This window comes from Cynocephalus volans, chromosome 5 (assembly GCF_027409185.1).
Source record: "Cynocephalus volans isolate mCynVol1 chromosome 5, mCynVol1.pri, whole genome shotgun sequence".
NCBI lineage: Eukaryota > Metazoa > Chordata > Mammalia > Dermoptera > Cynocephalidae > Cynocephalus > Cynocephalus volans.
In genome coordinates, this window is record NC_084464.1 from 157,799,102 (window position 1) to 157,824,377 (window position 25,276).

At 43.8% G+C, this 25,276-nt stretch overlaps 2 protein-coding genes across 2 annotated transcripts; both read left to right on the forward strand.

Annotated features, from left to right (window-relative positions):
- The first annotated feature begins 631 nt into the window (after positions 1-631).
- Positions 632-6,038, forward strand: MRPL18 (mitochondrial ribosomal protein L18). Its single transcript, XM_063097794.1, has 4 exons — positions 632-831; positions 1,143-1,329; positions 4,718-4,949; positions 5,492-6,038. The coding sequence occupies exons 1-4, from the start codon at positions 780-782 to the stop codon at positions 5,561-5,563; spliced, it is 543 nt and encodes a 180-aa protein (XP_062953864.1). The 5' UTR covers positions 632-779; the 3' UTR covers positions 5,564-6,038.
- A 1,441-nt stretch (positions 6,039-7,479) lies between these two features.
- Positions 7,480-23,975, forward strand: PNLDC1 (PARN like ribonuclease domain containing exonuclease 1). The gene is made up of 19 exons (XM_063097956.1): positions 7,480-7,555; positions 7,955-8,012; positions 8,324-8,397; positions 10,149-10,188; positions 10,864-10,987; positions 11,144-11,232; positions 12,605-12,705; positions 15,075-15,151; positions 15,349-15,492; positions 16,000-16,069; positions 17,878-17,963; positions 19,109-19,164; positions 19,674-19,738; positions 20,185-20,238; positions 20,420-20,462; positions 21,941-22,040; positions 22,356-22,531; positions 22,665-22,763; positions 23,875-23,975. The coding sequence occupies exons 1-19, from the start codon at positions 7,480-7,482 to the stop codon at positions 23,936-23,938; spliced, it is 1,596 nt and encodes a 531-aa protein (XP_062954026.1). The 3' UTR covers positions 23,939-23,975.
- Positions 23,976-25,276: the final 1,301 nt, after the last annotated feature.

A 25,276-nucleotide genomic window follows, 5' to 3' on the forward strand; every position in this document is an offset into this window, starting at 1 on the left:
TTGGACATTCTAGTGCCTTCTGGGGAAGGTAGCGGGAAGGGCGGGGTCTGGAGTTGAGGAGGGCCGGGGAGGGGCGGGGCCTTCTCCAAGGTAAAGCTGGGTTTTAGCTTTGTTCTTTTTCGTTATCCTTAAATCGTTGCTCGGTTAGCATGAGGCAAACCGGTCGGGCTTTGTTCCAGGGCTCACGAGTACAAACTTGAGGGCCTGAACCTGGATAGGGTATGGTGGGGGGATGGGGCAAGGTTCCCCCGTGGGCCATACGGCAAATTTTTTAGCTCGAGGAAGACATCCGCCGTCTTTCAGGAGAATATTGTGCATCTTACTCTGGCCCATTTTCTTTCAGTGCCCAACTAGGGTGTGTGTGACCCGACAGTGATCGGTTTAAGCTCTGCAACTCCAGGACCAAATATAGTAACATGGAGTCCTGCGTGCCTCTGGTGCCTGACTCGCGCAAAAAGCGTTGCCCGAAACTACCGGGACCCAGCCCCACCCCCAAGTGCGTTGCTACGAGGTGGTTGGTTGGTTCTAGGGCCTGCGTGCATCTCGACGTAAGTGATGATTGGTGGGACGGGGAGAACAGATTGCCCACTCGGCCAGTCAGCGGCACGGAGATTGTTAGTTCGGGGTCCAGAGCGTCTCTCGAGTGGAGGGTTACATGACCTACGCGATATTTTGATTTTTCCGTGAGTCAATATGGCTGCGGCCAGCGAGCCTCTGAGACACCCTTGAGGAAAAGGAGGCGAGGCTTTTCCAAGGCTTTGCCCGAGATCTTTTTGGCTATGGCGCTTCGTTCGCGATTTTGGGAGTTGTTGTCGGTCTGCAGGAGCCCTGGTAATTAATCTTGCCCTACTTCTCTAAGCTTTCTCTCTGAGGCTTGCACAGTGAAGGCGAACATGCAAGTGCTGTTTTATCCTCGATGTACTCATCGAAAAGTAAACGCGCTAAGGGCACTGTGCTGACTGTGGTAGAACGGTAAGGACCAGGATCTGTGGCCCTACACACCTTGTGGCCAGACACACATTCCGTCCTTCTTCCAGTGCCGGGAGAGTGGGGGGATTGTTGGGGATAGAGGTTAGAGCACATCCCTGTTCTGTCGGTCGTGGTTACTTTTTAAGATAAATGCGGTCCTTTCTATTTTTTAGAGTGTGGGTTCGCAGCGCTCTCAACCGGTTCCACGCCGGCGGTGAAACCTGAAGTGGGCCCTGCGGAAAATGAAGCTGTTGCCCCAGAGTTCACCAACCGGAACCCCCGGAATCTGGAGCTGTTAGCTGTGGCCAGGAAAGAGCGGGGTTGGGGGACGGTGTGGCCCTCCCGTGAGTTCTGGCACAGGTAATTGAGCCTGCTTGGGACAGCACCCTACAGGTTGTTTTCACTAAGTCATTCAACGAACGTTTCAGATATTGCCCGGGGCTTTTCTCAGGAGGCTGACGTGTGGTAGGTATGTAGAGGTGGGGTTAGCTGAGAGGGTAGATCGAACAATAAATTAGTAGGTGTCATGGAGAAAATTTAAAGATGATGATGTCCGAGGAGGGGACTGGGTGCCTACTAAGGCCTCACTGAGGAGATGACATTTTAAAAACTGAGATCTGGAAGATAGGAAGAAACCAAGTTATCTCCCAGAAAAGAGCATTCCTAGCTGAGGAAACAGGGTGGAAATGACCTTGGTGTGTGTGAGGAACTGAAAGGTCTGTGTACCTGGAGCTCAGTGGGCAAAGGGATGAATGACCTAAGATGAAAATGGAGGGGTACGTAGGAAATAGATCACTAGTACTTTAGACTTTATTTTCACCGCAGTGGGAAACTATGAGAGGACTTAAAGATTGAGCACGAGTGAAAACACCCTTCCGGCTGCTTTATGGATAATAAATTTTTAAGTGGGCAGTAGAAGACCAGTTAGGAGTCTTCTTATAGACATGAACTGTTTTGTTATAAAGATGATTATTTACTGAGCACATTCTATTTGCTAGGAACTATACTAGTTGTTTTATAAGTTATTTTTCACTTAATCCTTAAAACTACATTATGAAGCAGGTACAGTAATTTTCCCCATTTTACAGGAACAAAGAAATTGAGGCTTAGTGGGAGACCTGATTAGTAAGTGCCAGGGCTAAGATTTGAACATGTTTTATTTGACTTCAGAGCCTGGACACTATCACTATGTTGCAGCATGTAGGTGCTTATCTGCCACTTATCTACTTGGTGAGGATTTGTTAAAATAGAATTTTTTTTTTTTTTTTTTTAACATTCATGGAAAGATTTGTATTATCTTATAATTCTATTTTCCCCGAACTTTTTTTTTGGCAGCTGGCCAATACAGGGATCTGAACCCTTGTCCTTGGTGTTATAACACTGTACTCTAATCAACTGAGCTAATCGGCAGCCCCTAGAATATTTCTTAAGGATATGTAAAGTTATAAGAGCAAGCTATAAATTGTAATGTGATATATTTACTTATTCGACAAACATTGGGCCCGTATCACTTGTTCTGGGCATTGTGCTAGATGTAGGAGACAAAAGATATAGATGTAGGAGATAAAAGATAAAGTAGATGTCATCCCTGTCACCAAAAGTCTTAACAGTTTCATAGTGGAAGGTGGAATACGGATAATAATGTGTTACAGTTGCTGTGACATTTTTACTTAGACTATACAGGGAAGAGTTGAAGGGAGCTGGCAGTTCAATTTTGAAATAATCTGGATCTTAAGTGAAAATCTTTTGAAACACCAAATCTATTACTTTCATTTAATATTTGTGTCACTTAAATAACCAGAGACCTATTTTCCAATTTTATTCCCTGTCTGCCCTATTCACAATATTATCACTAGAAAATTTTGGGATATTACAGTAGGAAATGACCTTAGAGATGAATTCTACCCCTTTCTTGAACAAATGGTTGAAGACAAGAGTCAGCAAACTATGGCACATGGGAAAGTTTTCTTGGAACATAGGCATGCTCATTCTTATTTGTTTATGTATCACCTGGCTATTCTAGCACTACAATAAATGAGTTGACCAGTTTTGACAGAGACTGTCTAGCCTACAAAGCCTGAAATATTTACTATCTGGCCCTTTATGGAAAACATCACTGACCCCTGGTTTAAGAGATTGTGATTTTTACTAGAGCCACCAGCAAAACCATGAGTTAAACCCACATTTCCAAATCTAGTGCTTTTCTATTCACATTAAGAGTCCTAGTGAGAATCTTTTCATTTTTTTTGGCAGCTGGCTGATACAGGGATCTGAACCTGTGCCCTTGGTTTATAAGGCTTCGCTGTAACCAACTGAGCTAAGCAGCCAGCCCATAGTGAGAATCTTCTAATTTGGGTTTTTGCTTTAACTTGAGTTTACTTTTTTAAAGTGTAATAGATACGTATGTTGTAAAACCCAGTAGGAAATACAGTTTCTTGTGTATCCTTTCAGAGATAGGCTATGCACATAAGCATAAACTTGTATTTTTTTAAATTACAAATCTTAACACACTATAAACAATTTTCTGCATCTTCCTCCACCCTTCCCCCACCTCCAGTCCCAAGCACACACTTAATAATACATCTTGGAAAAAAAAAATAAATAAATCTTGGAGATCCTTCCTGGTGGTTAGGAGCATGGGCTCTGTACCCAGACACCAGGACTTAAACCGTGGCTCCGTTACTTATGGTTGTAATCTTGTTCAAGTTACTTGCTCAGTTTCTGCAGCTTAAAAAAAATGGAAATAATTATGGGATTATTTTGAGGCATGAGCTATACCTACAAACAATTATGACAGGCCGGGCACATAGTAAGTGCTCAGTAAATGTTAGCTATTGTTATCATTATCATAAGTGCTACTTTACTCTTTTTAGTAACTGTATAGATTACCATTGCATGGCTGTTTTAGTTGACTGGCTCCCCACTGATGGTTGTCTTTTATGATTACAAAACATGTTGCAGTGAATTGTTTTGTCCATGCATTTTATCAGTATGATTGGGCATATTTTCAAGGGTTTAAGAGTCATGAATATTTTTCTTTTTTGTGAACAGTCTGTTCAAATAATTTACCTATTTAAGTCATTGGTCTTTTTCTTATTGATTATAGTAGGCATTTTACACATTGTGGAAATTAGCCCTTTCAACAATGTGAGTTTAAAATATTTTTTTGTTTCATTGCCTGTCCTTTACCTTCTTTTTTTTGTATCATGCAGAAAGTTTTGTCCATTTATTCTTTTATAAATGTCATATGACATGGTTTGATGTCACATTTAAATATGTTTTCCTTACTTTGAGATTATAAAAAAATTCTGCCATGTTTTCTACTATGTACTCTCAATGATTTCAGTTTTTACATTTAAATCTTTGCTCCATCTTAAATTTATTTTGATGTTAGCTGGAAAATAAAAGCATAGAGTAAGTATATCCTCGCCCAGCATACAGTGAGCAGTTTAGCTCTGCCTCTTCCAAATCACTTTTTGAAGTAGATGTGTAAGTAAATAAAACTCAGCTCTTCATAAATGCGAAATTTTTCCTTGATACTTGAAGTTAAGTGGAGATATTATTATTGAGGATATTTTCATAAAGGTAGAGGAAAAACACCTTTCCCAAGGAAAATCCAGGTTAAGTATCTTGAAGTAAATGAACCAGACATTGAATTCTTAAGAAATGTTTAGGTATTTATTCACCTGAAGTAATTCAACTTTAGGATAGATTCTTCTATGATTTTATTCTATTCTCATCCATTTAGGTTGCGAGTTATAAGGACTCAGCATCACGTAGAAGCGCTTGTTGAGCATCGGAATGGCCAGGTTGTGGTTTCAGCATCCACGCGTGAATGGGCTATTAAAAAGCACCTTTATAGTACCAGAAATGTGGTGGCTTGTGAGAGTATAGGACGAGTGCTGGCAGAGCGATGCTTAGAGGCAGGAATCAACTTCATGGTCTACCAGCCAACTCCTTGGGAGGCAGCCTCAGATTCGGTATTTTTGTTTTCATGTAATTCTTTAAAAGGTATTGTGTTAATTCTTGGCATTAGATATTTACATGGTAATAAGAGTTTCCATTTATCAAGTGCTTTCCATTTGTCAGACCCTGTGGTGAGGACTCTTACAGCATTACTTCATTTCATTCTCACAGCAATATTTAGAGTAGGAATGAGTATTCCCATTCTGTACATAAATAAACTGAGGCTGACTTGCCCAGAGTCCATGTGTGGTCAATTTCAAACCCAGAGTAACTGATGCTATAGCCCATAATATCAACCATTATACTTCCTGTTCATATAGTGATATCTTGTTCATAAAATATTTTTAAATGCTGCCGATCCTTGACATCTCTACATTTCCTTTTTCTTACCTATGTCATCATTAAGATCACTTTCTGAAAAACCAGTGAAGGCTGGGAAGTTAGCAAGAGGCAAATCAGTTGTTTATTTCTGTCTCTTGGAAAGTAAACTGTTTATTTTCAGCTTACTTGTGGTGCTGACTTAATCTTTTCTTTTTTCTCTGATCTTCAAAACCAGATGAAACGACTACAGAGTGCCATGACTGAAGGTGGTGTGGTTCTACAGGAACCTCGGAGAATCTATGAATAAAATAGCAGCATTGTGTTTCAAACTTGTAAATATAAAACTGTCAGCCATCAAAAGAGAATATCTGGAAGAACAATCAGCTTGGAAGTTTTATAGCAATAATGAACAGTGGAATATTATTTGTAGTTAAGGTCATCTCCCCCCCCCCCCCCTTGTGTTTGTTTTTTTTTAAATCAAGGGCTAAATTCTTCCCCTCTCTTGAACATGAGAGAAATATCTAAGAAAAGCAGTCACCAATTATAATTAGCTTTTGAAGGACAAATTAAAAGTTGTTTATAAGTTACAAAATAAAGGCATATTATGAAATCTTATTTTCTGGTTATATAAAATTTTCTCTGCCTTTGAGCTCACTGTGGCAAAAGTGCGCATATGAGGTTTATGTGAAGCCCTTTTTACATAATCTTTATGTAAAGCCCTTTTTACCATGTCTGGCTCATAGTGATCTCAATAAATGATTGTTTGCTGCTCGGGCTGTGTGTCTGCTGCTCAAGGTGTGGGTGTTTTTTAAAAAATAAGAAATGTCAATACCAGTCTAAACTTTTTATAAAGAGTCTTAGTACGTGAAGGTAAAAGGGGCAAATACTAACGTGACTTGGGTTCTTGATTCATACCAGAGAAGCAAGTTTGAAAGAGGAAAAGAGTGCCACGAGGAACTGAAAATGGCAGTGGAAACAGCATCGGAATGGCCAGGTTGTGGTTTCAGCATCCACTCATGAGTGGTCTATTAAAAAGCACATTTATAGTACCAGAAATGAGGTGGCACACAGGGTTAATGTGTGCTGCATTTGCCATGAAGTTAAAACTTACTAGGGAGGAGTGAAGGTTGAAACGCATGCAAGTTGATCTAAAATTGGAGCTTGGGATGGGAATCCTGGCAGTTCTCTGAAAGCAGTTGACTAAATCACAGTAAGGTGTTAATTTTCTGGCTATTTGGTAAGTGTGAGGAAGAGGAACCTGTAAGCAGTTAAGATGTCTTCTAGAGCATTATTTTCCAATTTTTTTAAATGTATACCCCAATTATACATTTATTTAGAAGTGAAATATGTTACTGCTGCCAATCTGAGTATTCAGTATCTTATTTAAAAAACAACATAAATCTGTATGCACCAACATTTTTTAAAAGTATGATTGATTCTGAAAGGCTTTCAGAATCCAGTGGCTTAATAGTCTCCTTTTGATCAATACATGACCCAGTAGAGTCATTTTTAAAGTGTATAATTCTAGTATTTTCTTGCCTCACCTTAAAGATTGATTGGAGCACCTCATTTTGAAAACCACTGTTCTGGAAGCCTGCTCAAGCAGAAGTCTAGAATCCAAGGAAGGACGTTTCAAGGAAGACCATAAACTGACAGTAACAAAAACAGGGTTCCCTGTAAGTGCTGCAGGGAGGGATTTCTGCAAGGAGTGTGAGTTCGCTAGATAATCTCTGGGAACCAAACCGAGATTGCTTCAATTTAACGAGCAGTCCCGAGGTTTTGTGCGCCAGGTTTGATGAAGGTGCGGTGTCAAGGCAGTGGTGAGGCGGACAGAGTGGGGGAAAGGTGGCGGGCGAGCGGGGTGCGCACAGGACAGGCCGATATGGGTGATGGGAAGTGGGAAAAGGTGCTCTAGGAGCCGGGGGGAGCGGGGCCACAGTCGGGCTCGTCGCAGCTCCTTCAGGCGCCCTCAGCGCCCTGCTCTCACCTTCCCAGGCGGCACCTTCTCCCATCCTGCGCCGCCTAACGGCCCGCGTCCCCGTGAGTGGCTTTCTCACCCTGAGGACGGCAAAGAACGTGCTGAGGAGCCGGGGACACGGGCTTTGATTGCAGGCCACCTCCACCCTCGCGGCCAGCGCCCCCGCGGACGGGCGGACCGGCAGGACCGCGCGAGCCGGAAAGCGCGTGGGCAGCGCGGGCCGCCCTCGGCGTCGCGACGTGGCCATGGACGTGGGTGCCGACGAGTTCGAGCAGAGCCTCCCGATGCTGCAAGAGCTCGTTCTCGGCGCCGACTTCGTGGGTAAGCCGCTACGGGTTCCGGGCCGCGTCGCCAGAGCCCTCCGCCCTGGCGGGACTCGGGCGGGGGGGAGGGGGGAAGTGGCACGGCCCGGCGGGGACGACCGACCGCAGGGGCTCCGAGAGCGCTCCTCGGGCGGGACAGGGGCTTCCTCGTCGGGCCCCTTGGGCAGTGGGACTTTGAGCAAGGATTACACCCTGAGCCGCGCTGGGCCCGCGGACACCCGGGTTGGCTTGGCTGGTCTCTGCCTTGGCTCCCTCCATTTCCCCATCTTGACCTCACCTGGCTTCTTGAGCACAAGGAAGGTGAGGACGAATGCATTGGCCACCTGCAGCATTTGGTGTAAAGACTGGTGGCGATGGTCTGTGTCTGGGGACTTCTGTCTTTTTTGCCTCCCTGCAGGTCTGGATATAGAGTTCACTGGCCTTCGTTCTAACTTGGCTGGGCCCCAGCAGATCAGGTAAAGCTAAAGCTGTTTCAGAGCCAAGCAAGAGGTGACTCCCCTGTGTCCCCTCTGTATAAGATCCTGACCAGACCAGCACTTTATCAGGTACCCTAATGTCATTTGGGGGTCAGGACATTTTGTGTGGGATGGCCCCACATGTCCGGGGACCTGGCTTTTGTCCACTCCATGCTAGTAGTGTTCCCCAGTTGTTGTAACAAGGAAAAAAATGCTGCCTGTGGACGAGAGTGGCTGATCTAGCCCTGGAAGCCATAGTACCTTGATCCAACCTCATTACCCGTGGAATGAGATGCCTTGTTTTTTCACAGTCTTTTTGATTTGCCATCGGAGTGGTATCTAAAGGCCCGTCAAAGTGTTCAGCAATTTACTGTCTGTCAGATTGGTGAGTTTAATATTCAGCCATTATGAGTTATTCAAGAAGATATTTTTATTGTCTTTGTGTTTCCTACTGATAAAAACAGCTTTGACATTTTTCACTGATACTGGGTATCACTTTGTATGCTTGTTTTGTTTTGAGCCATATTATGCTTACTGGACCAACACTTTGGAGCAAGCAGAAAATTTAGCAGCATCATTTCCATGCCTAAATAAATAAATCAACATTAAGGAACAATTGTTATTAACCTGCTCCACCTTTCAAGTAAAAATGTGTGTGGGGTTTTTTTTTTTTTTTAAGGAAAATGTACACAAACAAGGTAGTACTATAAATATTTTGTTCTGCACCTTCCCCCCCCCCCCCCAGGATGGGGTTTGGAGTTCTTTCTATACAGATCTGTTCATTTTTAACAGTTGTGTAATATTCCGAACTATGAATGTGTATTGACTTAGACTCCTAATAATGCATACTTCAGTTACCGTTGTGTATAATTAAACAAGTTTGCACTGACTGTCTTGATAATTACATATTGCTGGACTTTTGTGAATATATGCATCTGGAATACGTCTAGCAGTGGAATTGCAAACTATGTGTGTTAAAGTATTGATGTACAGTATATGAGGGGTCTTCAAGAAGTTTGTAGGAGGATTCGCATTATCTTTTAATTCAATTCTTCCATGGACTTTTTGAAGTACCTTCGTATTGCCAAACTATTTCTTTTCCTACCAACCATCCAGAAAGTTTTCAGTGACTTACATGAACAACAGCAAATATACCTGTTTCCCTCACTAATGCTGATAATATTAAGACTAACATTATGAGGCTTAAAAATTTTACCCACCTGGTAGAGGAAAAATGATCTGATCATTATTCAGATTTAAATTTTTTAATACAGGGATCAACAAACTTTTTTGTAAAGGGTTAGATAATATTTTAGATTTTGCAGGCAATGCAGTTTGTGTTCCAGCTACTCAGTCCTGCCTTTGTAATGCGAAATTAGCCACGGATAATACATAAATGTGAGTGAGCATGATTCTGTTCCAGTAAAACGTTATTTTCAAAAACAGGCCGTGGGCCAGATTTTCTCCCTCCTGCTTTTACTATGAATGAAGAGAGAGAGAGAGAGAGAGAGACTGTGTGTGTTTTCTGCTCTATCCTTTTTTTTTGCTATTTTTCTGTTGCAGTGTTTTTTGTTAATTTTATAAGGCCTCTTTGAGAAGTATGGGAAACAGCTTAGTTTCTATTGTTCTCCCTCCACTTTGAAGTCTTTTTCACTTTGTATATGTTTTTTTTAAAGCAACACAGACATTTTTATAAGATACGTTTTCGGTTTTTAAAATTTTTATTTATTTTTGGCAGCTGGCTGGTATGGGGACCCGAACCTGTGACCTTGGTGTCATAAGGCTGTGCTCTAACCAACTGAGCTAACCGGCCAGTCTAGTAGTTAAATTCATAAATCTTATACTTTATGGTTTTTGGTGTTTCCTCTGGTTTTAAAACTATGAAAATGTCAATTTAATACTTACTTCTGTGTTTGAAGAAGCATTCACAATTACATTTCAGTAACTTCAGGCGAATTACAATTCAACAGTTGCCACACTTTCAGTCTGTCTGTTTTTTGCTTTTCAAAAAGGATTTTATCCCGTCCTATAGTTCTCGCAGTATCTGTGGATGCAAAGTACTGCCTGAAATGTCCTGTCATTGTGGTTGACTCAGGCACCTTTGTGTGGTATTCATTTTCTCTATCGTTCTTCTAGGATTGTCTGTGTTTTCCTGTATTGAAGGAGAGTCAAACAAGTATGTATAAAAAGCTTTTGTAAAACATAAGGCTCTTGCCCGTCTGTGTTCTACGGCTGCTCCGCTTCAAATTCTGCCTTGGGTGTCTGAATCCCTTCTGTCCAGGACACTTGCTGCTCTTTTCTACTTCTGCTTTTCCTCCCTCTCTGTCCTCTGCAGATTCCAGTTTACCCTTCAGGCTTCTCTCAAAGTGGTACCTTTTCTGTGGGGCTTGTCCCTGCACGCCCCCGCCCCCCCCCCCCCGCCACTGCCACCTTGTATCTTAAGTGCTCCTTTCCCTGTTTCCATGGTCTCTTGTGCATTTTCATTACAGTGAGTAATAGTGTGTGTTATAATGAGGGTGATGTTTAAACGGCCTGGTACTCATGGGCACCAACAGCCAGAAAGGATGCTCGATCTGTGGGGATGGCCCCTGCCTGCAGTGAGGGTGCTAAACTGTGCACTCTCAGTAGCAGCCCCGGGGGGCATTGTCGAGGGCCTGCGGTGGACCCTCTCCCTGAGGGCAGGATCTCTGCCTTTCGCTTTGGCCACCAGTGCCAGTCATAGTACCTGAAACACAGCAGACATTCAAATACTTCTCACAAAGAAGAGACAGCCCACCCTGAAGCCTGCTCTATGAGCCAGAGTTTTTTTTTAATGGTTTTGGCTTTTTTCCCTTATGTTTCTTTTCTATAGGTACGTAGCCCATTCGTGTAACTTCTTTCTCTTTCCTACAACATTTGGAATTTTGGATTCAGAATTCTCTTTCCAGGCTTCCAGTGTCCAGTTTTTGAATCAGTATGGCTTCAACTATAACAAGGTATGGTGTTGAGGGAGGGAAAGGGCAGTGTCCTGAAAGTGATCTAGTCTACTAGCCTGTGGGTCCCTTTCCATTTCCCCTTTCTTACTTGTTCACTCCTCTGCCTGGCACAGAGGATCCCTGTGACTAGTCTCCTTGTTTTGTTCCTGTCTTTAGTTTCTTAAAAATGGAATCCCATATATGAATGAAGAACAGGAGAAGAAAATTAAACGCAATATCCTGACGGGGAATTGGAGAGTTCGCAGGTACAGCCTGTTTCTCCAAGGGCTTTTTGGTTTCTCTGTGGCTGTTTTTTTGCATTGCCTGGGGGTGGGTGTGCTGTCTGCAGGAGTGTGGTGCCCTCGCACCATTCACAGTTAGCTGGGATGGCTTCAGCTTCCTGGGCTCAGCCAAACAAGACAGCATGTGGTACTGGTGATTCTCCTCCTGTGCCCGAGATGAGAAGTGACCTTCAGCTGTCTCCTCCATCACTTTCAGCTCCATGTGACGCTCTCACTGCATCGAGTATGATTTTAGTGTTTAAAAATGAGAAAAGAAAAACGGGCTCCGGATTTGGTACTCAGAGAAGCAGGAATTTCATTCCAGGGCTACAGGGGGATAATGACCTTTTGGACTTGCTGTGAGATGTTATGTTGGTCTCTAATATCATCTTCTGAAGGATTTTTCAAGGGTAACACATAGGTAACCTTGACTGTGCTGGTCCTGCTGGGTGGCCACTGACTTGAGACCTAAGCCTCGGTTGGCTGTGCCTGCTCTGGCATGCATGAGACTCATCTGTGCTCCCCAAGGGCAGGATCTCTGCTTTTTTTCCTTTGGTCCTGCTGTGGAGCAAGGGTCAGGAGGCACCACGGTGAGAGTGGCAGCTCTGTGTGGCAGATGGAGCTGGCACCCTGAGTTCCAATCAGACATGCTGTCAACTAGTTGTTGGTTTTGAACAAATCATTTAAGCCTGTTGGGCTTTAGATTCTTTGCCTTTATCAGGAACGGGATTAGACGAGACAGCTTTTAACTCAGAAATATGATGATTGATTATCTGGTCCAGATAATTATCATATGTAATGTTGGGGGTTTTTTTGTTTTTGTTTTTGTTTTTTGGTGCTGGTTTTCATATAAAAAATGCAGCTTTTTGTAGAGAAAAGACACGATTAGAATTTGTAAACTTCTGTTATTTTTGATGGAGAAAGGTCTTTCCTTATCTGAAAATAACATCATGTTCTTATATTTCTAATAGAGGAGATGTGTTTATCAAAGTCGCTGTCTTTCCGTGATTTTTTCCCCCAGATGGTGCTTTATCATCTCTGAAAGCTAAATAAAGGAGACAGTCCTGATAGTAATGCGTAGTATTGGCTAGAACCCAATGCCTTTTCCTCCATATATCCTAGAGAAGCAGAAGGGGATTGAATTTATTCCTGTGAACCTATAGAAGAATTTAGGCCAAGTGTTTGGCTTCCCATCACATAAAAGACTCAGAGAATAAATGCATCTTTTTTTGGTTTGTTTTCTTCATGAGATTGCAAAGTTAAAACTGGAGGCCTCAAACTCCTCTTGTGTTAACCGTGCCAGAATCCTAAGATGAGGTTTTCTCCAACATTTCCACTTTCATGTGCTCATTTTCAGTTTTCCAGATAAAGACCAAATCAAGGTGGTGATTGATGAAGTGACACAGTGGCTGGACCTGGCCGAAGAAGGCGACTGGATGACTCTCCCTGGTATCGCTGGTAGGCAGGAGGCTTCCTCCTGGCTTGGGAGCATTGGGGCAGGTTGTTGTTATTTACCAGGAGTTGGGAGAGACATATCCTCTCTTTCCCACAGATCCTGGTCCCAGTGCCTCATGACTGAGTCTGATGTATTTGCTCAGTGAATACACAGTCCTTGTGGCTAAAGCTCTGACCTGAATTCAAAAGTGGAAGGCTTTTTGACCTACTTTGAATTTCAAGAATAAGGAAGTTGTATTAGTCTGTTTTCTGTCACTTATATCAGAATACCTGAAACTGGGTAATTTATAAAGGAACAAAATTTATTTCTTATAGTTTTGTAGGCTGGGAAGTCTGTGGTCCAGGGGGCGCATCTCATAAGGACCTTTTTCTGGGTAGGAACTCTCTACAGGGTCCCATGGTGAGGCAGGGTATCACATGACAAGAAAATGACATGAGCAAGAGAGAGCTAACCTCAGTTGCTCTCCTTACAAAGCCATTAGAACCACGTTCACTACTCCATGTGAATCTATTCATAAGGGCACTGTCCTCACAATTTAATCACCTCTTAAAGGCCCCACCTTTCAAATCCACCATAATTGGATTTGCTACCCTTTTAGCACTGTTACAATGGGGATCAATCGTCACTGAGTTTTGGGGAGACATTCAGTCTACAGCAGAAGTCAACCTCCATTCATGAGCCATCCTTTTTATCCCAATCCCAAGTGCCCTATGTGCTCTTACTGTATTGACTTTCGTTAATCTGCATTTTTTTCCCACAGTGCAGTGTGGAACCACAGTGAACACGTCCTAACACAACAGTTTTCAGAGCCTGGTCTGTGGGACCTCGGGAGTCTCAGACTCTTTCTAAGGGGTCCATGAGATCAAAACTATTTTCAGAGTAACACTCAGCTATCACTTGCCATTATCATTGCACCATTGCACTGGTGCCAAAGCCGTGGTGGGCAAACCTGCTGGCACCTTGGCACAGATTAAGGCAGAAGCATCAAACCGTACTGGTGGTAGATGTATTCTTTGTTACCACTTACGCTCAGTTAAAAAAAAAAAAACAAAAAAAGGTGATTTTACTTAAGAACCCCCTTAGTAAAGAAGTAATGTTCTTGGTTTTATTAAATCTCAACCTTTGATTGTTATTATACGAGAGTACTTCAAAAAGTTCATGGAAAATGGAATTGAAAGACAATACAAATTTTTCTGTGAATTTTTTTAAGACCCTTCCTATATGGCAATATAAGTATGCAAAAAATAAGTGTATAAAACATTGCTGCTGCATACCAAAGTACAGTGGTTGTATCAAGGAAAGGCGCTTATGCAGTTTTTTTAGTTAAGAGGTGAATTAGCTGGTATTCCCCCCTCCCCCATGGATTATCATTTTTACTAAAAATAACTGACTGTGGTTATTTAGACTTGGGTATTTTGCAATTATTTTCTCAGGTGAAAGAAGTAAGCCTGTCACTTTAAAGAAAATAACTCACAGTATTTGCTAGTGATAAAACTCAAGCTTTCAATCAAAAACTGGAATTTCGAAGAATTTGCATCTGCCGCCATAAGCTTGATAGCTTCCCAGTATTGAGACCTTCCTGATGACAAGTGGTCATGTTTACAAATGTCTTTTGTTGGAATTGTGTAATGAAATGTGAACTTTTGGAAGATCTGTATAACTCTGCAAACGAGTGTTTTCCAAATAACCCATGCATGATGTTACAAAATCATGGGTGACAGATCCATTCAAGTGCAAGATAGTCTAGTGGATTTTAATGTAACAGTACTAGGAAATTCATTAAGAATGGTTTCAGATGCCACATTACAGCTAATCTTTAGTAAATTACCACTTGTTGGATTTTGGTGTAGTATTAATGAAGAATATCCAAAGTCATTTGATAAGGCTAGTGATTTTTTCCCTTTTCCATCTATGTATCTGTTTGAGGCTGCATTTTCTTCATATGCTTCATTGACCACAACATATTGCAACAGAGCGAGCGCAGTAGCAGATATGAGATTCCAGCCAGATGTTAAAGAGATTTGCAAAAATGTAAAACAATGTCACTGTTCTCACTAAGGTTTTTTCACTTTGGAAAATAGTTGTATTTCATAAATGTCATTTTTGTAATGTATAATGAGTTTTTTGTTACTTTAAAAGAACTTTTTTTTTAACATTTAGAGTTTTAATTTTCAACACGGTTAATAGTAGTAGCTCTAACCATACAAACAACTCTTTAGCATCACCTGTTTGAGTGGCCTTGAGAATCACGCCCTGCCATGTGGCTCACAAGCATAGGCACCTGTCTCAGCATCTCTTCCTCTCGCCCGAGGGGGAGATAGGTGCTATGCTGTTCCAGGTTCTGTATGCACTTTGTGTTTCCTTGCCACAGGGTTCCGGGCCTTTGAGGTCCAGTTGGTGCTAAGGCAGGCCCTCCCCAACATCTGGACAGTGCTGCAAGATGAAGGGGTGAGTTCTCTCCTGGGAGATGGGCATCCTTAGTGGCTCCATCTTAGTGGGCCAAATCTGGCCTCTGAAACAGGCCTCTCTCTCTTGCTCTTTTTTTTCTTCTCCTTTCCTTTCATTTTGAGATGAAGAGCCATTTTTGTACGCCTTGTTCCCAGTAACCCAGGATTCAGGGAAGCTGTCTCTGCTCTTCATTTCAGGTGATAGTGAGGAAGGTTAGCACACAGTACCGCTGGTATCTGCAGAACACCTCTTGTGATCCAGAGAGCCGTTGGAAGGAGAAGATTCTTCTCTCCGCGAAGGGTTTTTCTGTCTTTTTCCAGATGCTCGTGAAAGCCCAGAAGGTATGAAAAAATATCTCTTTTCTTGGCTTTTAGCAATCATTTGTATTTCTGGCCATAGATACTGAAGGATCCTTCCACAATAAAATAAGATTCCTTAAGATAAGTGATTCCTTCTCATGATAGCTGGCTTCCTGGATCTAACCTTGCTTTCACCAAATCATGATAGGTTAGTTTGGGGAAAGACTGTCCATATGAAATACTACAATTTCTTTGCTCCTTTCAGTAACACAGGGATTTCAATGCTAACTTACCTGGAACTGAATATATCTGCTTCACAATTTACTCTCCCAATGTGGACTCTGCCTTAAGTGCCTCCCGCTTGCTTTTTTCTTTTCCTCTTTGTTTTTTATCCATCATGGGGGTGGAAAGGGAGAGGATGAAAATATTGTGTGGCCAGTTGCAGTGGGTTCTTAAGCTACATCCTTTGCAAGAAACTGCTATTAGTCTATGGTGTCTGCCTTTATTTTTTAAATTCTTTTCTCTCACTTGTTGGTTTACTCCAAGTAGCCCTTAGTGGGACATAATATGATGATGGATCTGCTTCATCTCCATGAGAAGTTCCTCAGACCTCTCCCAGGTAGGGACAGACCTGTCATTCTTTTTCCTTTTATCCTGGTTTGCCATCTGACAGGGGATTGGTCTAGAATCGTGTCCGTGAGGTAGCTCCTAAAATGCACATTCCTTCCCAGGGTTTGCAGGTTTCTGGAGAGGTCAGGCAGAGTCCTATACTCTGATCTGTGTCTGTTACCATCTTTCCAGAGTGGAAGACCAGGAGACTTTCCCAAGGGAGAAAAACTTAAGTTGGAATTGATGCCCCTCCCATCTTTACCGAAGTTGTGCATACTTGTGTAAAACTTGGCACAATCAGAAATGTGTGAAGGAGAGAAATCACTTTTAATCTCAGCTATATTCCTAATGCTTTTTTCTTTTTTCTGAGTTTTTACATATTTGATCACACTGTGTATTTAATTTTATGTTTTCTTTTTCACATAAGACATTATTTTGTCATTAAAACCCTAATAAATGTAATTTCAGGGTCTTGTGATACTGTTTTATGTCTGTATCCTCCTTTTCTGTGGTTGATTCTATTGTTGGACATACGGCAGTGCAGCATAGTGGTTAAAAGCTGGGACTCCAGGACCACGGTGGGGTTCTTGTTACACCCCTTGCTATGTGTGTGATCTCCATCCAGCAAGTTACTTTATGTTACCCATAAGATGAGGTACTAGTGCCAATATCAGAGTTTTTGTGAGATTAAATGAATTGATATATGTATGTACAGAGAACACTAGCCGAGACTGAATGGGATAGAAAGTGCTAGGAGTGCTGGCCAGTTAGCTTGGTGAGAGCACAGCCTAATAATGCCAAGGTCACGGGTTTGGATACCCATACTGGCCCACCGCTGAAAAAAAATTCTAGGAGATACTTCCCTAAGAAATGAATTGATAAAACACTTGAGTTTGAGCACATTGAGAGATTTAGGGGATACTAGGGGTAAAATGAATACACACTCACAAAAAACTGAGCACACAGCAGAACAATAATCGAAGGCAGAACAAATCTGTGCCAGAAAGGAGACGTCACTGTAGCCACTGCAGAGCCCTTCTGCAATAACGGCGTGCGGGTGCACTGTAGGCCCCCATGCACCCGGGGCTTGTGGTGGGCAGTGTGGTGAGGTGGAGGTGGAACGAGAGGGTCATTACCCTCCGTGGAGGAAAGTCCGTGGTGAAGTGCCTGAAACTGCAGCATTCACGTGTTGCTTCAAGATCTGGGAAGAGATGCCAAGAGGAAAAGGATTGAAAGTAGTTGCCTTTGGGCAACAGGAAATGGGAGAGTAGTGGGAGAGGGTTGCAGGGTGTATTTGTTTTTAGTGTGTGTGTATGTGTGTGTGTGTTGAATTGAATAAACCTCTTAATATGCAGCTGTAACTTTGAATTCACCGATTACTAGTTCTTTTTAAAAAATGTTTTTCTTTTATCAGGATACTTTACCTTTCGTTAATAATGAGTTTTAGTTGATTTTTCTCAGATTTTCTCTGAACCCTCATTTACAAATGATGATTTTGTATCTGTCTTTCTAGTAATATCTCTGTTTCTCCATCTCTTGTTCCATTGGCTAGAACTTCTCAAACTATGTTAACTAACGTTGGCAGTTGAAAGCATCCTGAATTTAATGGAAAACCATAAATGGCCTTTACTATTAAAAGTGATGATGGCAGGTTGGTGTGAAATTAGAAATCCTTAGTGGTTAGGATTAAGGATGTTTTCAATTCTTATTTTGTTTTCTTTATTAGTGTTGGTGGCAAGCTGGATTAGAGAATGTTCCTTCCCATTTCTACCAACAAACTCACTCACTTTTGACTATCTGGCTCTTTCTCTCTCTCAGAAAGCTACGATCAATTTAAGCAGAATATCCACAACCTATTTCCTGTTCTCATTGACACCAAGAATGTGACAAAGGATATCTGGAAGGTAAGGAATGAAATTGCTTTGGGTTAATGACTGCTTTGTCCATACCAGTAACACTTAGCTTTCTCTCTTTTTAAAAAATTGTTTCTTGAGCCCTTTTATCTTGAGAATGAGGATCAGCTTCCTTTTGTATTTTGGCACCTATGGGTCATTAGCTTATATATGATTTTTTTTTTCTTTCAAGTTCCCATGTTTTGACTTATTTGCATATAGTTTATGTACTTATTTAGATCTGACAATGGAACAATTCATCTTAGAGCTTGATACGTACCTCATAAATATTTGCAACGTTTGTAAAGAGCACCAGGGTAGGAGTCCCCACTTGAAAAATCTTGAGGAAACATCTTTTTTACCGAGCGCTAAGGTCATGAGTTCTCAACCCTCACAGCACCTTAGAATCATTTGGGAAGTTCAATGCTGACACTAGACCCCACTGTCAGCTTCTCTTCCAGTCTAGAGTGGGGCCAGGTGGTACTTCTAAAGCTCCCCAGGTGACTCCTGTGCAGTTGGGCTGTGCACTGCATGTGGAGAAGGAAGGGAGGGACCCCCCTGGTCTAAATGCTTTTTAGAAATTAAACTGAGTAACAGAGAAAGGGGAATCAGATCGATGTTGTAAAGCCTTAGGGTGATCACTTAGAGTGAATTGTTCAGGAAGGGCCCCCAACATGGGAGTGAGTTACTTGGTACATCTCTGCCCAGAGAAGCTCTTATTACAATTAATACACTTCATGCATGTCTAGCTACGAGGAACTCTTAGGACTTAGGTTCCTGACATTGCACCAACGCCCTCTAGTCCTTAGAATGCCTGTATCTACACTACATATGTGTCCTTGGCCTTGGCCTGGTGTCTTGGGTTCCTATGTTTGTGGAATCTCTTAAATAAATCTTCTAAGGGAGATGGTTTGTGTGGGTTTGTGTACAGTTTTTTTCCTAGCCTGGGTTATTGGGCTTCCTTCTAGGAGACCCAAGGATACTAGGTACTCTGACTTTGTAATTAAGGAGTAAGGATATATAACATTTGTAGAGAAAGAGGAGGTTGTAGGAGTTAGCATTTTCCAGGTCATTTTAATAGACATTTGGTAACACCTGAAGCAGAGAGTAAACAAAAGCACAAATGCATTATTCTGATTTATTTTCCATAATTTTAGGAACTGAATTTCCCAAGGGTTTCAAATCTTTCAGAAGTATACGAAGTCCTAAACAGGTAAGGAGGGCATTTCTTGGAGCTGTTCCTAGTGTGGTGGTCTGCAGCCTTGGCTAGACCTTTGGGTGCTAATAGGTGCTCTTTCCCACTTGTGCCATCGGTTACTTGACACTTGATGTCTCCTCCAGCACCTCATGCTTCATCATCTCCGTTCACACCCCACCCCCGCACAAACATTTTTTGCCATTACTGTCAGCTTTCTCATTGCATTTGTAGGATGTAGGTGTGATCATCTCTGTATTTGCTGCTCGCTAGTCGGTCCACTAGCCCCAGAGGTCAGAGACAGTGACTTCTCTGTCTTGGTGGAGACTCCTGCCCTGCTGTTCTTTGAAGTGCCCTATTGCCTAGTTACCAGGACCTTCTGTTCTGCTCCTAGATCCATGCACTAAAAGAAAACCAAATATACTGAAGACATATCTTTGTTTATATTAACTTAATGAGCTGAGAAGAGAACAAGAAGGAATTATTTTCAGCAAATTGTTCTTTATCCTGTTTTTCTTCCCCAATAGTGACTTAAATCCCACCAAGAATTCTGGACCAGTGATTATTCACGCAAGGAAATGTGAAAAATATGGTATGCTCCCTGAGCGCGTGCTCCTTGCATGGTGGCAAAGCGCTAGGGCTTTTCCTCAACCCTGGTCTCCCTGGACAGCAGGGATGTGGGAGGTCTGCATGGGGTTTTTCCTCCATGGTTTTCCTGTGCTCTATTCCATATGATAGCTGCCCTCAAAACGGGCAATTCCAGAAGGCAGCCGAGGCCCTAGGGGGTGCTCTGTTTCTCCCTCGATATGGTGTTTAGTCTGCCAGGAAGCTCCAAGCTCTTGGCTTTCTCCACCATGGCGAGGACCAAGGTGAAGGTGGTATGGGGGCCGGCAGGGGGCACACACAACAGTTGGTGGTGGCGTGTGTCACAGCTGCCGGGGATGTTGATCTAGGGTGGGGAGAGAGACTTCCTTGCCCAGGCCGTGTTTCTAATGGCTGCTCGATGCGCTCTCTCCTCCTTGCGGAACAATGCTTCAGTTGGGATGGAGTACCCCCACGAAGCAGCGTACGACGCCTTCCTCTGTGGGTCAGGTAAGAGGTGCTGCTCTTTTCAGAGGAGACTCACTTTTTATTGGTAACAAGCCCCTGCCACCCTAGGTTCTCTGTTTATGTTAGGTTGGATTGCACATAATGCAAACAAAGCATGAGTTTGCATATTTTGATAAGGCCTTAAGGTCTGTTACATTTCTAGTTGTTGTTTTTTTTTTTCCAGTTCTTTTGAAAGTGGCACACTTGCTCCTGCAGAGGTTGCACAGGTAAGTGTTCTTTCCTTTTATCCTGTTATTCAATCAGTGGTCAGGATTTTTTGAGCCCTTGCTGTAAGCCAAGACCCCTCCCTGGCCTGGTCCCTAGGCTCTACCAAAGAAGGAAGAATGGAGAATGTTAATTTGTGTCGATATCTCGTTCCCAACTGGGCAGCAGTGAGTGCAGCAGTTGTAGACAACAACCTTCTTCCATAAGAGCAGCCCTTTCCTACAGCCCGACTCCTGCCTGTGTGGGTTCTGGCCCCCGTGGCCCTGTCTTGGCATTGAGAGAATTCACATCATCAGGAGCCCCGGGCAGTGAGGCTAGGCTTTGGTTCTAATGCCTGCTTCAGGACTGCCCAGCCTGGTACGTGTGCTGGTCTGTTACCTATGTGTATTCTCGTAACCATGTAAACACTAATGAAGTAGGAGAATAGAGTGTTCAGGTCAATGAATGACACATTGCTGGGTTTCACATAGGCTGGGGAGAAGGGCAGTGTCTTGGAATAAGGCTGGGGAGAGATTTGTGAACCCCCAAATTGGAATTGTAAGTGCATTTCCCCATGGCAGCATTGCCCTTGATGCCTACAGCACTGGGCATACAGCGCCGGATATGAATTTGAAATATGTGTTCTACAGCCCTGTCCTTGGTGTGTACATTTGTTCTATAGGATTTAGCAGGCCAGGTGAAGGAGCTAATCAGAAGTGTAACATGTTCTTTGGGACTGACTTAGAAACACTTTTGGACTATAATCTGTTAACTCGGATACTGCCCGTTATGTCTGTTTTAGCAGTGGATATTATAAATGCAGATGTTTTATGTCACACTGATGTGAGACTTATAACTTAAATAAGAACTCTGCCAGCCTGTCTCCCCTTTCCTGTGGTTTGGCAGAATGTAAGTGCCCATGGGCAGGTACATGGGCATTGGACAGTGAAGGAACTAACAGCAGCAGAGCACCTCAGTGCCCCAGGCCCCTGGATCTCACGTCCTTTATTTCTTTTAATCCTCATGACCTAAAACCCCCGCTTGATTTAGAGAAGTTCTGTAGCTGCCCAGGCCTGCCTGGCCCCGTGGCCTCTGCTTTTCCTGGGGCCTGGGCTCAGGTGTGCGTTTGTGGTCCCTAGACAGAGGAGGGGCTGCTGGTGGAATGAGTGATGATAAAATAGTGCTTCCTTTGAACAGTGGCCTCTCACTGATTCTCTAAGCCTATTGCTAATGTTTGTCAGCAGAGAGATCTTCATCCAAGTGTCATTGACAGATGGTGACCATCCGGAAGCTCTGCTTTTGCTTGGGCCATTGAGAGAGCTCTTTGATATTGGCCGGCTGGGGGAAGCGCATTGACGTCAGCCTCAAGGCTTGTGAGGGGTGGAAGGGAATGAGGCGGTGTCTTTCCCCTATTCTGTCATCAGATCCTTGGCTGTGGCCGAGGACGTGGGGACCAATTTCTGTGGGCCTTAATGCTTTGGGGTTTTCTCTGTGCATGTAGCAACAGCCCCATCCCTGAGCCCTGCTTTTCCCAGTACCTCCATGTGCTGGCTCCTTACGTGAACCAAGTGAATCTCATCCGAGCTGGGGTCCCTAAAATCGTGAGTAGATTTTCATTTTGCTCCTTTACCCTATTCAGAGGTGCAGGGTGGGAGTGGCCTCGTGTTCTCTGGGGTATGTTAGAGGGATTCTGATAGTAACCAAGATGAGCTAAAGGAGGGGATATTCACACCCCCACTAAGCTTTTTATTTCTTCTTGTTTCTGCCGAAACTAACGTGGACTCATTCATTCGTTCCTTTGCTTCTCTTCCCTCCCAACCCCAAACAGCCTTTCCTAGGTTCTTTTAGGATTTGCAAATTGGATAAGATGTCAATCACAATTGTGGAAAATCTCTTCTGTTCTTCATGTTTTCTAGAATTTTCCTGGTCCTGATTATCCCGGTATCCGGCCCCCCATCCTCATCCTCAGTGTCAGGAGGTGGCCTGGGGTCAGTGAGCAGCAGGTGTACCATGAGTTTCACAACCTCTGCAAGTTTGATGTCAGGCGACTCACACGAAGCCAGTTCCTTCTGCTGACCAATAAGTTTAAGGAGTGAGTGTTCTGGCTCCGGCTCGTCCTCCCCTGACAGTCGCCCCAGCACTTTGCCTTTACCTGCTGTACGTGTGACTGCAGCAGGTGGTGTGGTCCCGCTGCTCGGCTGACCTAAGCAAACTTCTCTTGGCAGTGTGCGGAATGTCCTGAAGGAGTACAGGGGCCACCCGACCCTGCAGGTCTCCGTGTATCGGTACTGGAGACATTCCCCAAATGTCAACTGCTTGTTCCAGTAAGTGACCAGGCTGAAGGCCTGTTCTATGTTCCCCATTTGGTCTGCTTCTAGCACAGTGCACTAGCTGGCATGTGTTGACAAGTGTGATGAACTAAGTATTGTTCAGGAACATTCAACACATTTATGGATCGTCTGCTGTGTTGGGCACTGTTGTAGGTTCTAGGGATTTATCAGTGAATAAAACAAGAATCTCTGCTCTTTTGGAGCTCCCACACCAGTGGGAGGTAACATAAAATAAACATAATAAACAAGTGAACCGTATAATGTATTAGGTGACAAGTGTTATTTAAAAATGAGAGAAGGGGTCGGGTGTGGGTGGCAGGTGCCTGGGGGGAGGTTGTAGTTTAAAGGAGATGATGGGGACCTCGTTAAAGACTTGAAGGAGGTGAGGGAGTGAGCCAGGCACAGCTATGTGGGAACAGTGTTCTGGCAGAGGGGGCAGCAGGGCCACTGTGAGAAGGAACTGGATCTTGTCCCAGTGGGGGGGCCACACGGGAGAGGACTGTGGGCCTCACTCTTGGAAGAAATTTGAGACCATTGGGGTTTTAGCAGAGGAGGCATGTGATCTGACTTCCTTTCAAAGCATTGCTCTGTCTTCCATGTTGAGATAGACCGTAGAGGAGATGGGGCGGGGGGAGCAGCCAGGACGCATGTGCGTTGGCCAGGCACAGTGTGGTGTGGTGGTAGGGGGTGGCGAGAGGAGGGGGTCAGCGACAGACCCGAGAAGTGTTGAGTGCGAATCCAAGATTTTGAATAACTGGAAAGAATGGGTTGCCGTTAATGGGGCTTCATGAGGATTCTGGTTTGCTGGTTAGGGGCCATGTCTACAGACAACAGCATTGTTGAGGGAAAATGTTTGGCTCTTTGGCAACCCTTTCTCCTCTGTCAGCCTCTGAGGCACATCACCAGGAAAAGTGACTTGTCTGCATCCCAGACCCACTCTAACCTTGAGAGGCAGGAACTCAGTGTGGCACCAGGAGAATAATAGAAGAGATGACATCTGGGGGAACAGCGTCAGGGAGAACGGGCAGGCCTGCGGTGCTTGCCCCTTCACACGTGACCCTGCCTGGCCGCCGCGGGCCTGCTGACCAGTGTCATTGTCTTGCAGAGTCTGTGGCATCATCACCACCTGGGCTGTGCTTGCATTTCTGCTCGGAAGACCCAGCCCCTGAGCGCAGTTGGCCGCCTGAGCCACTGTCCCGCCTGAGCCACTGTCCCATCTCCACGCCTTCCTGGGCGGCCCAGCCTGGGTTTTGTTTGTGTAAATCATATTCTGTTTGCAGATGGATCTGGATGGTCCTTACTAGAAATTCTGTTATGTTTGAATGTGAAATTCTGTGAACACTATCAATGATAAAGAAATCCTTGCATGTAGTACCTTTGTTTATGGCCAAAACTTTTCTTTCTGTGAGTGAGTGGGGAGAAGTCACAGCCTCTGGGGATTTAAGCCAGTGCTCCAGAGTGTCTTACAGACAATGAATTATTACAGGCACTAGACACTAAGTGAAGAAAAGTGTACATTATTTCTGGGAGGAATTAATGGGCAGTAGGCTGGTGATCTAGGCCTGAGAAATGGCCTTTTTAAGTTTAGTAAAGGAAAAAAGTGAAGCTTGGAAGAGTCAATGTCACGTGCAATGGTGACATTTTTATTAAGTATCATAAACCATAAGACATTAATATTCATTTTTAGAAACAACATTACCTATAGCACCATTGTTGACCTTGAAAGTCAGGGTGCAATCAAATTGTGTTCCCTCCTCGGCAGTCCTCTTCACTTGTCTTTATCAGCATCTTCTCTCTATAAGGATCTGAACTTAGCAAGGCTCTCTCTGCTCAACCTTGAACTTCACTTGAGGATTCAGGAAAGTAAATTCCATCTGGGAGAGTTTTCTTCTAGAAAAACAAGCTTTAGGTGGCAGCTGACCAGATGGAGTTTGAGAGCTGCTTTTCCAGAGGTCACATCCCTGTCTTTAGGGGTGAGCAGGACACAGCGACCCTACCAGAACTGGGCAGCTCGTGATCAGAGGAGCCAAGCCCTGCTCTTGGGTTACAGCAGGCGGTTTGATTCATCTGCTGTGACAGCATCCTAGTGGGAATGTTGGGTTGTTTGGGCTTTGTTGTTTTTTTCTTTCATTGCGTGAAAGTTTGCATAGCCGAGAGTTCTCCTTTCCTTTTGTGGGCTTTGGGCCTGATTGCAGTTAGGTAAGCCCGCCATGAAGTACACAGACCTGCAGGGTGAAAGCACACATCTCAGCTGAGGGTAGCAAATGACCATTTTGGCTTCCCAGGGGAGGAACAGGGCCAAGCACCGCCAGCTGTTTCCAGGAGTTTTGGAGTCCAGGCTACATGCACTGACTTTATTAGACCTTATTTACCTCTTGTCTGTCCAGCAAGTCTTCTTTGAACACCTGCTGCGCATCTGCAGTGACCCTGGCTGACCACACAGCCCTGCCTCGCCCACGGCCCCCTGAGGCGCTAGAGCCCTGAAACTGCGAGTGCAGTTGGTCGAC